The 12,279-nt window shown below is 34.0% G+C and overlaps 1 protein-coding gene across 4 annotated transcripts in view; it reads left to right on the forward strand.

The window, feature by feature from the left end:
* Positions 1-12,279, forward strand: part of SCN9A (sodium voltage-gated channel alpha subunit 9) — a 168,395-nt gene that overhangs the window by 118,462 nt on the left and 37,654 nt on the right. For all 4 annotated transcript variants that reach the window (XM_044934418.2, XM_025275646.3, XM_044934416.2 and 1 more), the window contains exon 18: positions 10,780-10,900. In XM_044934418.2, the coding sequence (XP_044790353.2) occupies positions 10,780-10,900 (121 nt within the window). The remainder of the gene's footprint in view (positions 1-10,779; positions 10,901-12,279) is intronic.

Here is a 12,279-nt window from a genome sequence, read left to right on the forward strand (position 1 = left end):
TAACTTGACAAGTGGACATGAAAGCAAGCACCAAAGAGACCAAGGAGAGAATGTATATATTAGCCACTTTGATATACGCTATATAACTTTCCTCCTTACAGCAACCTGGGAAAGAGGGTGATATTAATCTATATCTACAGATAACTAAAATGCTAAAGGATTAAGAAATAGTGCAGGTTAGTTGCTGATGTTTCTGAGAGTCATTTTAAATTTGAACTCCAGGCTTTAACCACCTCTAATATATATCATGGAAAGGCAAAAGCATGAGTAGGAATGTATTCTCTGTTATATCCCTGTAATGCTGCAATTCACGGTCAGATTTTCTGTTATAATGGTATTGTGCATTTGCTGATTCATGTTCAGTTTCTAATCCTCCTTAGTGCTAATTTATTAGCTTATAGTCTACCTTCAAAATATAACACAAAGCAGAAGAAAGCACATTCCATGAGAGAATGAGAAGCCAGTCCAATGAGGATGCGTTGAGTAACAGATTATATTAGGTTGAAGGCACGTGAAAGGAAGTGGCACCTAAGCTAGACATTAAAGAATGGAGATCATATTTTTGTGTGAATGTGGTAGGGATGGAAACCCCAGGCAGAGCAACAAACAGTTGTGCTATTCATCTGATTCACTTATTCACTTATCCATCCACCCATTCATCTATTCAGTATTCAGTTTCTGCAAGCCATCATGTTTTGAGAAAATTTGTGTGCTTACTTGTTATTGCTTCCTTTTATTGATTTGATACAAATTTTAAATATTTGCAGTCATCAAGGTTGAATATTTTATGTTTTTTACTATATGGTGGTTTATGTTGAATATTTTATGTGTTTTTACTATGTGGTGGTTTTAGTACACTGTTGTCAGGTCTGTCTCTTCTAAGATTTTTGTAGTTTTTTTCCGCTAAGAGGCAGTTGCAGGAAGTTTAGATTTCTTCTCATTATTCCATTTTAGAAAATATATTAATTTTTCCAGAAATGCATTTGATTTGGCAATATTCAATTATACTTCTGGGGGGAGCTGACATTTGATCCTATCTTTTATGCATAGATTCTTACAAAGACAAAACAGAATACCCCTATAGGATTTCACTTAGATCATTTTTTTGCAGATTTGGTTCTAAACTGTTTAAAATTTTTTCCTCTTTATTGAATTTGTTCATGTGTCTAAAAACAATGAAATTTTGGTCTGATGTTTAAATCAATGTTTCTTAATTGTTATATTTTGATAAATTTGAAAACATTCCTTTCATGTGATATCATTTGAAATGTCAAAATTAAATCATCAATGCTAATTTTAGAGGATGCTTCAAAAACCACATACTGTCACTCTTACCCCACTCCAAAATTGAGGATCACTTCCTTTAAAATGTCTATTATGAAGAGCAAACAGAATGCAAAAGGTTGCCTTCAGAAATTACAGTATTTAATTCATCTCGTAAAAAACAGAATGATATACCTGTTTAGTTCATTGTTTACAGTCTATGTTGAATGATACATAATTTTATTACTGTGTTGCAAATATATTTCTTTGTGTTTAGCATAGGGTGCATTGTCAAATGTAACTAATTTCTACTTACAGGTATGTGACTTTAAACATTTAAATCAGTTGATTAAGCTGTTCCATCATGCTCCACTTCCATACCTCAGTACCTAACTTTCTTACTTCTCACAGGGGTAAAAACAAACTGGATCCATCAAGGATGCAGCTCTGTGCTTTTAACCAGGCAGAGACATATGTGACCACTTTTACACAGGTTACCTAAAAAAAAATTCATACATATGTATATGATATTTTTTTTCAGTGTCATGCATGCTGTTCAGCTACAAAATCTCTCTGCCTGACCCATTGCAAGAAAGTAGAAACATACAATTGTGCCATAGATAAATTGACATCACAGCATGTCACGGGCAGTTCTATCTATTTTTGTTATTCTCTCGATGACTCCCTTGATATATCTCTCATGTCCTTAGGTGATTTCAAGTGCATGAGCTATAGATTTTTATTGGATAGATTATTAAAATAAGGTATAGCATGTAACAGAAACCACTGAAGCAGCATTTAATTTAAAAACCTCTATCAACTTCCCCTAATTTAAGCTACACGGTCGACCCTTGAACAACAGGGGTTTGAACTGCATGGTTCGACTTATAAAGTGATTTTTTTCAATAGCAAATAATACGGTACTACATGATCCATGGTTGGTTGAATCCATAGTTGCAGAACAGAGGATCTGAGGAACCATGAGTGTGGAGGGCTGACTGTAAGTTTTAATCAGATGTTAGACTGCATGGAGGATCGTGCCCTGACCCCCATGATGTTCAAGGGTCAACTGTATATGTATAGATATATATCATATTAACTTGTCAGGCTTACTGAGATAAGAGTAGAGTTTTAATATTCTCACCATAACAACAACAACAAAAACAGTGATTATGTGAGGGGAAGGATGTGTTAACTAACCTTATTGTGGTAAACATTTCACAGTATATACATGTGATATAATCACCTGGTTTACCTTAAATTTACACAGTGCTATATGTCAATTACATCTCGGTAAAGCTGGGGGAAAAATTAAAATTGTCACATTAAAGTCAGTAAATTAAAATTTTATTAAGAAACATTTTGTGGGAGTATTATTTCAGGTATAAACATAAAAATCTTGTAAGAAGAAAGGACCATTCTAGTGCTGGTCGTTTATTCACAGGTTAAGGAAATTGAGGCTTGTGCAGTTTCTGAGTATGCGTGTAGAAACCCGAAGACAGAGACAGAGTACCCAGCTTCTAGTTCAAACTTTGCATATATTTTGAAATAGTTTTAAGCAAAATGATAACTAGGGCTTTATTCCCTTATTGATTCAGTAATTAACATTTGATTTTTATTTGATCATATGTAAAATGTATCATTAATAATTTATTGGGCCTATGAATGAATGAGTTATAAATGCCTGAAATGATTAATTTGATTCCAGAATCAATTTTATACACGATTGAGAATAAGTTTCTAATTATGTACATTTGGCCCTCTGTACCTATGGGTTCTGCATGTGCAGATTCAATCAACTAGGGATCAAAAATATTCCAGGAAAGTCCAAATAACAAAACATGAATTACCTGCATGCCAGCAAGTATTTACATGCATTTGCATTGTGTTTACAGCTCTTTACATAGCATTCACATTGTATTAGCTATCATAAGTAATTTAGATATGATTTAAACTATAAGGGATATATAAAGTATAAAGGATGTACATAGGCTATATGTCAGTACTATACCTTTTTATATAAGGGACTTGAACTTATGCAGATTTTGATATCTTCTGTGTATATCTGTGATTATCTCATAAGGAGATAGATACACAGAATAGCCTCAAGAAGATAAAAAGTTTAAGTGGAACATATTATGAAGTGGACACTAAATCTTTCAATAAGACATAAAACACTTTCTTAAAATTAGAAACAGATTAATATGAATTGCTATAACTAATGTCTAACACATATAAAAAATATGCTATTCAGATATAATATCTTGTTTTAATTTTAGTATAGTTTCTTGAATAACTGAACTGGAAGGAAAAACCTGCTAATAGGAATCATGCTTTTTTTTATACTTAATAGAGTTCATATTTTTAATTTATTTGTCATTGCTAGAATGTTTCTATTATTGTTTTCTGTTTCCAGTGATGAAAGCAAAACTTTATCCTGAAGTTGATACACTCTAGGAATAGTGATGCTCAGTTTCAAAGTTAAAAAGAAGCATATAGTTTGTTCTAGTTTACTTGCAGTTGATTTTAAAGGAATTCCGGAGTAAAAGACATATTTTTCTATTTCAGATTGATGATGATTTAGAGGCAATATTGTCTTAGAAAACTATTTTGCTCCAAAGTGAAGTCAGTCCTTCTCCTAGAACCTAAGTAAAGATACACACATATGCAATAGCATCTATATATGTATAGATAAAACACTATTTTTGAGAAAATTATTTTTAGAAATACATATATATACACACATATATATGTGTGTATGTGTGTATGTGTGCTTAATTACTAAATTATTATTACTTTTTTTCTTGTTATCAAACTACATTAGAAAACATGAGGTGCATATTAAGGAATGGTCATTCTCCAGATAAACAAAGGCTCAGTTGCAAAGAATGACTTGAAATATTTTCTTTGGCAGAAAAAAATATATTTTTATCTGTGCCAAATTCTATTTTTACATTGTGTTTGCAATATTAGAAGCCTGGATATTTTAAAAAATGGTAATTGTTGTATTATTGAAATTTGTCATTCCTTGTCCTTCCTCCTTACAAGTGGATAGTTTTAGGAAATAGTATTCATCATTCAGAGGTACAGGCAGTTTGTTCTTCGTCATTTCTTTTTTTATTATTGATAATATGTAGTGATCTTAAGTCACAGAATACGTGCTTTTACCTCACATTTTGCTGTCATGTTTGCCTATGTTCCGATCCTTATTTACCAACTTGCAGTATTCTAGCAGGCCTCAAAAGTAGAACTGTTTAAATATTTGTTCCCAAAATTTTTAAGGTATTCTTTCTGATTTGACCCACTGCATTCCAACTATTTACATACTATTCTCTGCAAATAGCACAAAGCCCCTGAATACCAATTGTTGCTTTCAAGACCTTGAATGCCAGGGTGAATGCCATTTTCCATTAGAAAGAAGTGAATGAAACTGTAGGATCTGGCTGGGAAGTCTAAAACCAGTCCAATCTTCTTATATGACCAAACTTTCTTGCATTTTTGTTTGCTTTTATATGCAAGATCGTATCTTTCAGTCGCATAAATTGTCATGTATTTGACAGAAATTACCCTAGGCACAAGACTTTAAGAAAACAAAGAACTTTTAGTAAAGTGTTTGCTTTATTTTGAGTTTCCTGGTGATGACTGATATTTTACTTCATTATTTCTCCATTATCTAAAACTATAAACCATTTGATCATGAGATGGAACTGTTAAGTGGGTTTCCTGCTGAATGAACAACAGCTGTTCCCCCAAAGCCTATGCAGCTTCTCTAATATCAATAAACAAAACACTAGGAAATGAAAAACTTTGTTTTCTTGTCCTTTATTTTAGAAAGTGCTGGTGTTTTAGTTGCCCTTAATGTGGAGCCCTATGCAAGGTCACAGGTATGGAGCCCTGTACCAGGGTCACAGGATAAAAATCTCTGGAACTACCAAGCCCCATAGCAACTGTTTCCATGAGCCTCTGGATCTAAACTGGCCAATTCCCTGACCCCATATTAAGTAAAATACCCACCCCATTATCCACCCCATAGTATCCTAACCAATCACCCAGTGCCACCATTCCAGTAGGAATTTTTTCTGTCTTGAGACTATAAAAAGTGGTTGCTAGCCTGCAAAAGGGTTCGGCTCTCCCTTGAGCCAGCCCGCTGTTCTAATGGTGTCTCCCACTCTAATAAACTTTATTCTCTGCTCATTCTGCCTCATGTCTGGAAATTCTTTTCCAACCCGCACACAGACCACAACATTTTTGGTGGCCCGTACTTGGACTTGGGGTCTCTTCCCCTACCTCCTCACTTATCTCCTTTCTCATAAGGACCCTCTGCAAACAGGCAAGTGGCTGTGGAAGCAGCTGAGGAATTCTGGCCAGGGTTACTCTCCAGTGTAACTCTCCACAGTGAGCGCCACTGCTCACTGTGCCCCAGTAGCTTCCGCCCATATGGGTGATAGTCTCTCTGACTCCTTTCCAACTGAGGAATAGGCCGACCAATATTGCTATGGGGCTTGGTCAGTTCCAGAGATTTTTATCCTGTGGCCTTGGTACAGGGCTCCACACCTGTGAACTTGATATAGGGCTCCACACTTAACTATGTGAGGAAAGAATTTAACTAGTAAATAAACTATTTTCTACTAACCTAAATGGAAGCAAAATGAAAATTTAGACCACAGAGAGGAAAAAATATTTAATATTCCACTGATGAATGATATTTGGTATCATTGATGAATGATGTCTGGTTGCAAAGACACAACTGAGCTAGGAAACTGAACTTAACTGATCTGCTATATTTTTTAACTTGGAGCATTATGTTTTAAATATAATCTTGAGAGAAAGCAGAATTCCAGAGAGACCAGAAGAGGATTTGAGGGACTTTATGGGGCCCAGAAGCTAAATCATGTAAAGAAAATAAATACCATTACTCTCAAGATAAAAACAAACAAACATACAAATGGTAATATCATAGGTAATCTTTAGTTTTAAAAGTGCTGAAGAGAGTAGTGTTTGCATTTCTATAGAAGGTCGGGGGGGGGGGGGGGAAGGGGGGCCTTTCAATTGCAAGAGAGAGGAGAGCATATTTTGGCTTTAAATTCAAGTTATCCGGTAATAGAATGGTAAACTTGGGAAACTGGACTTCTAGTCACACAAAGCATAGTGTAGAATTCTATCTATAGAATTCTTCTCTAAAGGTGCTTTGATCCTTTGTTATAAACTTTACCATTTTACTCCTCACTGTAGATTCAGAAACTTCATTATATGTATAAATTGTAAAACGAGGCTGTAAAGTTAAAAGATGGGTGATACTGGATCTAATCAAGTCTTTGAATCTAATAAAGTCTTTCTTGCTTATTGACGTACAGTGGAGCTTTTTTTATCACTAATGCTTCCCATAGTTTTTTGTCCTTTCATGGCCAGCCCTTCCTTTTGATTTGCTTCTTTCTATGTATATTTTTTTTTAAACTTTACATAATTGTATTAGTTTTGCCAAATATCAAAATGAATCCGCCACAGGTATACATGTGTTCCCCATCCTGAACCCTCCTCCCTCCTCCCTCCCCATTCCATCCCTCTGGGTCGTCCCAGTGCACCAGCCCCAAGCATCCAGTATCGTGCATCGAACCTGGACTGGCAACTCGTTTCATACATGATATTTTACATGTTTCAATGCCATTCTCCCTAATCTTCCTCTTTCAACCTTCTTCCTGTCCCTTGTGTTTCTCTGATTTGATGCTCAGGTGAGATAACTATTCTAGACTGTGCTCTTCAAAGAATATCTTTCTTTTGTTGTGTGAAGCAAACAGCCTTATAATATGTACTTTAAATGTGACATCTTTGGGATGATTTCAACACCAGCCGTCCTCTTTGAATAAGGCTTTTGTTGACCTCTTTGTTTCCTCAGTGCTCTATGTTGATAGTGTTTTTTGATTTTGAGTGCCAGACTATCAAGTTATTAGACAATCCTACTTAAAAATTCTCAAGATAAAATATGACCAACATTAATGAGCATCCATACTAGCATGAAATAGGCTTACAAAGTGAATGTCTATTTCAGGAAATGTCAGTAAGAAATTTGTAAATGACCAGCCTAGGGCAGTTTTTTCGTATGACACCTGTATTTAACAGAATCTCTTCTTAATTGCAGTTTTGTAAAAAGCACACCTTCAAGGCAATCAAAAGGAAATGCATGAAGAATAGTTGAGCTTTACTTTGATCATATTTTCAATAGTGAAATAGCTACAGAAGTTTGTAGTCAAGATTAGAATGTTACAAAACTACTTTAGTATTTTATGGATACACACTGAATATAGAAAACTGTGTCAAAAACACATGTATAGTATAATAATTACCTAAAGGAGACAGAATCAGGGAGAGAGTGAAGGAGACTTGTATTTTTCATCATATACTACTGTACATTTGAAATTTTTGAGGCAAGTATGTAGACTTTATTTAGAAAAGAAGGAAAAAATTAGAAAGTACCTACAGTCATACTATACTAGTGATTCTACTAAAAATTATCCTATTTTTACACTTGTTTCCACTTCTGTGTAGAACCCCAAAGATGAAAGATTCTCTGTTGACAAGCAAAGAATAGGCAAAAAGTTTATTTCATATTTTACTAAAAATAAAATCAACATGAAATTATAAAATGACCTATTTATAAAACCAAAGGAGAAATTTTTCATTCTGAAGTATTTATTTTACTGCTCTTAGTATAGTATAGTTATTCTTCCATTTCCAAAATCACAAGAAAGAAAGCTAAATAAATAGCAAATGACTGAGTTTATAGAAATGAAAATAACCATATAATTCTTTAAAATAACACAAATAATTGACTTGATCTTCTCTCTATACTAAATAAGAATAAAAAAACAGTCAGTAGTTAAAATCAAAACACCTACTATGAGATTTGAAAAATTTATCTTCAAGAGAAAAATTTTGTTACAGATGTAAGCCTTTCTATTTACCCTGTTAAAGAAACTTCTGCTTTAGTAAGTATTAAATTTAAAAGCTGAATAGATTAAAACTAAACTATCTATATTGCTAGGACATGCACATAAATATTTGAAATTATATACAGTACTGAAATTACTACTGTGTGAATACTTAGTACATTCCCAGGAAAGCATTGATTTCCTAAAAACATTCCTTTTTTTTTTTTTTCATTTCATACATGATATTTTACATGTTTCAAAGATTGAATTTGAAAGCCACAAGAATTTGACTTGTGATACAAATTATAGTACATATTGAATATTTTGATAATTTATGTTCCAGTGAGGAATAATTTTGAGTAACTGTCATTTATGATGTAAAATCTGAGTCAAACTCTGAATTTCATTGACAAAAAAAATTGCCATAAAACTTATGGGGGGTACATTTCAATGGCAAGATATACTTCATAAAATCATCTTAGTTTTTACTTATAAATTAACTTGGCATTAATCTGCTTTGTTAATGCTCTTTTGAAGAGTGGGATGCTTTCATTAATTTAACCCATGTTACAGCTCTGCAAATTTTAGTCATTTTATTTAGAAGTTATTACCAGGTGAGAGAAAATCATCATAATTATATCCAAGTGGTCAGTGTTTGGCTAAGGACAGTAAGGAGTTTTTTATTCTATCAACTGTTTCACCCACTGCTTTGCCTCAAATCCAAGCCAGTAACTTTTTTTCAGGATGGCAGTATTTGATTTTAGCTCCACAGAATCAAAGTGTCTTATCTTTCATGTCCCTAATGATGGTTCACTTGCAGTTTAAAGGTCAAAATTGAGGGTATCAAATAATTGTAGTCTTTGGATATGGTACTTAAAATTGGTTTTTGTGGTAGTTGGCACAATAGGACATATTAGTAATTACAAATTTCCCCATTGTTTCCAGGAGTAATATATATTTTAAAACCTTAAGTCTTACGGAATATCCAGTCTTATAATTAATTTGTATTTGCTTTAAAGTAATTTTAGATGAATACAATCAGTTTAAATAACCTACTTCTTAAATGAAATTTTATATTGATATTGTTAATTCATAATATTTTTAAAATCTTTGACATTGTGGGAAAAATACTTCTATGCTAATATAGATTAGAAGTATTAATTTTAATAGAGTATTCATAGTTCTTTACTTCAGTTATACAAATAGCTTTCCTTACTTCATTGCTTATGCTCATTACTTTATCAATGCCTTTTTTTACTGATGTTGAATACTGTGTGGTAATAATAGTGCTGAAAATATAATGTGGTACCCATAAAGCACACTTTTAGCTTCCAAGTCATTCACTAAAAGTTAATAGTCTAGGCTGGGCCTGTGATCTTAATGCAATTCAGGAGACTGAAGAATAAGTCTAAATGAAATAAGAATTTTCTCCTTTTTAAAACTTGCATTTTTTTGGAATTATTCTTTAAAAAAAAACAAGTAAAGCTGTAATCTTAATAAGAGACTACATGCTGTAGTAACTAGTAGTTTCCAATAATCACATGTCATTTAGCAAATGAGAATGAAAATTGAACTCTTCCATTGATGTGCTGCTCCATTATAAAATAATTTTAGGAAAGTCTGACAGAGTTTTGCTACAGTTGCTGTATGTATTTTTTCGAAAACTTTCTGTGTATCTGTGTGTACGTAAGCATCCTGTTTGATCACAAAGTCCTGGGTGGGAAAAAGCCTGTTTGTGTTATGATCAGTTTCATGATCATAATGACAATGAGTTCATTCCTCTCATGTGTTGGTCTGCCGTGTTCAATTTCATGGAATCTTTGTTTCAGACTTTGCATGTGGTGCGCGCTTTAGTAGCCACTATCTCTTGACATTATAAATAATAGTTATGATCTCTTCTACTATATCCTGAAATTCCATCACTAAGATAGGTGATGATGAATAATTGCTATAGACGTTGACATTCTGATTCTGATACAGTATTTGACTTTTTTGTTTGTTTTGATGAAAGGCCTTCTATCTATATCATCCTGATACATATTCTTAAATCCAAGCAATGATAGAAAAAATATGTTTGGATTTCATTTTACACTAATTTTATAATTTTTTTAAATTTTAAGTATCAACAAGCTTTTTCTGCCAATTGTCAGATCATACCTTTCCATTATCAGGTGTTGGCAATTTGGCATTTGTATATTATTGCTGTTAAGGTCTTAGTTGTTCTAAAATAGTAATTACTTATATATATAAACTTATATTAAACATAAAACAAAGGTGTGGTCAATACTTTGCAAATGTTATAGTTTACATAAAAATTGTACCTTCAGGCTAATTCTGTCCTAATAATTGTTGACATACTAAAAATAATGAAATGTATTTTGCACAGGATGTGTAGATAGAAAGATCAAGCATAGATGCATTGTAAGGTGACCTGACCTCAGTGTATGTTTATATGTTTTTATGGCCATCGTATTGTTAATCTTTTTTTCATAACACTTTGCATGACTCTGATGATCAAATATGGTTTTTAACAAGAGATTTGCATTGAACCCTAAATGAACTCTCTGGTGGGGTGGTGATTTCTTTTTAGAGGCTGAACCGATCAAGTTCCTCAGAGTGCAGCACAGTTGATAACCCTGTGCCTGGAGAAGGAGAAGAGGCAGAGGCTGAGCCTGTAAATTCAGATGAGCCAGAGGCCTGTTTTACTGATGGTAAGAGAAAAATTGAGACCTCACTTAACATCCATTTGTTAATGTTTGGGCCTCAGTCTTAAAACCTAATGCTTACTTGGGATTGATGAATAAACTGTCAGAAGACTCCATTCCATGCTGATTTAGTCATGGCTTTTTGACTAGGCTTCTGTTTCCACACTTATGCTACTAATAGTAATTTAGAATGGCAGTGTGTTATGCTGTAAAGCACTGCCATTTTTTGAGAGAAGCAAATAAGTGTGATACCCGATTAATGGAAATTTGTGTTTGCTCAAATTAGTACTATAAGCAAAACACATGGAGTTTCCTTTAGAAGTATCCCTATTAAAGGCATTTAAGGGTATCATCCGGAGAAGGCAATGGCACCCCACTCCAGTACTCTTGCCTGGAAAATCCCATGGACCGAGGAGCCTGGTGGGCTGCAGTCCATGGGGTCGCTAAGAGTCGGACATGACTGAGCGACTTCACTTCACTTTTGACTTTCATGCATTGGAGAAGGAAATGGCAACCCACTCCAGTGTTCTTGCCTGGAGAATCCCAGGGACGGCGGAGCCTGGTGGGCTACCGTTTATGGGGTCGCACAGAGTCGGACACGACTGAAGTGACTTAGCAGCAGCAGCAGCAAACCCTCTGTGGAAAGTATTAATGCTAAACTATTTCAGACTGTAGGTGCTATTTTACTGAGATCAAACTTTACAAAGGCTATTTTAATCCTATAAAATACCAGTGAGAATACTTTTATAACTTTGAGATATTCATAACTTTTCAAATTCACAACTCTAATTTGAGTCTAGTATATAAGAGATATTACAGAAACACATTTTCAATGAATTGTAGCCTTCAACACTGAAAATACGCTGTAAACCAAAGTTTCAGTTGTGTAAGATGAATGCATTCTGAAAATATAACAGGCAACAATATGATTATAGTTAGCAATACTTTATGGTGTACTTAAATACACAAAAGGGTAGATCTTATATGTTTTTAATTACCCACCTCCCCAAAAAAGAAGACATTGGTAACTATATGAAGAGATGGCAATTTAATTAGCTTGATTGTGGTGATTATTTCACAGTGTAAACATAACATATTTACAAGCTGTATAACTTAAAGTTTTAATTGTCAATTATCTCAATAAAGCTGAAAAAAATGGACAGAATAAGAGAAGAATGTTTGCATGCAAAGTCGCTTTAATCATGTCTGGCTCTTTGCAACCCTATGGGCCGTAGCCCACCAGGCTCCTCTTTCCCTGGGATTCTCCAGGCAAGAATACTGAAGTGGGATGCCATGCCCTCCTCTAGGGGATCTTTCCGACCCAGGGATCAAACCCATGTCTCTGGTGTTTCCTGCATTGGCAGGCAAGTTGTTTACCACTAGCA

The sequence above is a fragment of the Bubalus bubalis genome, chromosome 2 (assembly GCF_019923935.1).
Source record: "Bubalus bubalis isolate 160015118507 breed Murrah chromosome 2, NDDB_SH_1, whole genome shotgun sequence".
In the NCBI taxonomy this organism is placed as follows: Eukaryota; Metazoa; Chordata; class Mammalia; order Artiodactyla; family Bovidae; genus Bubalus; species Bubalus bubalis.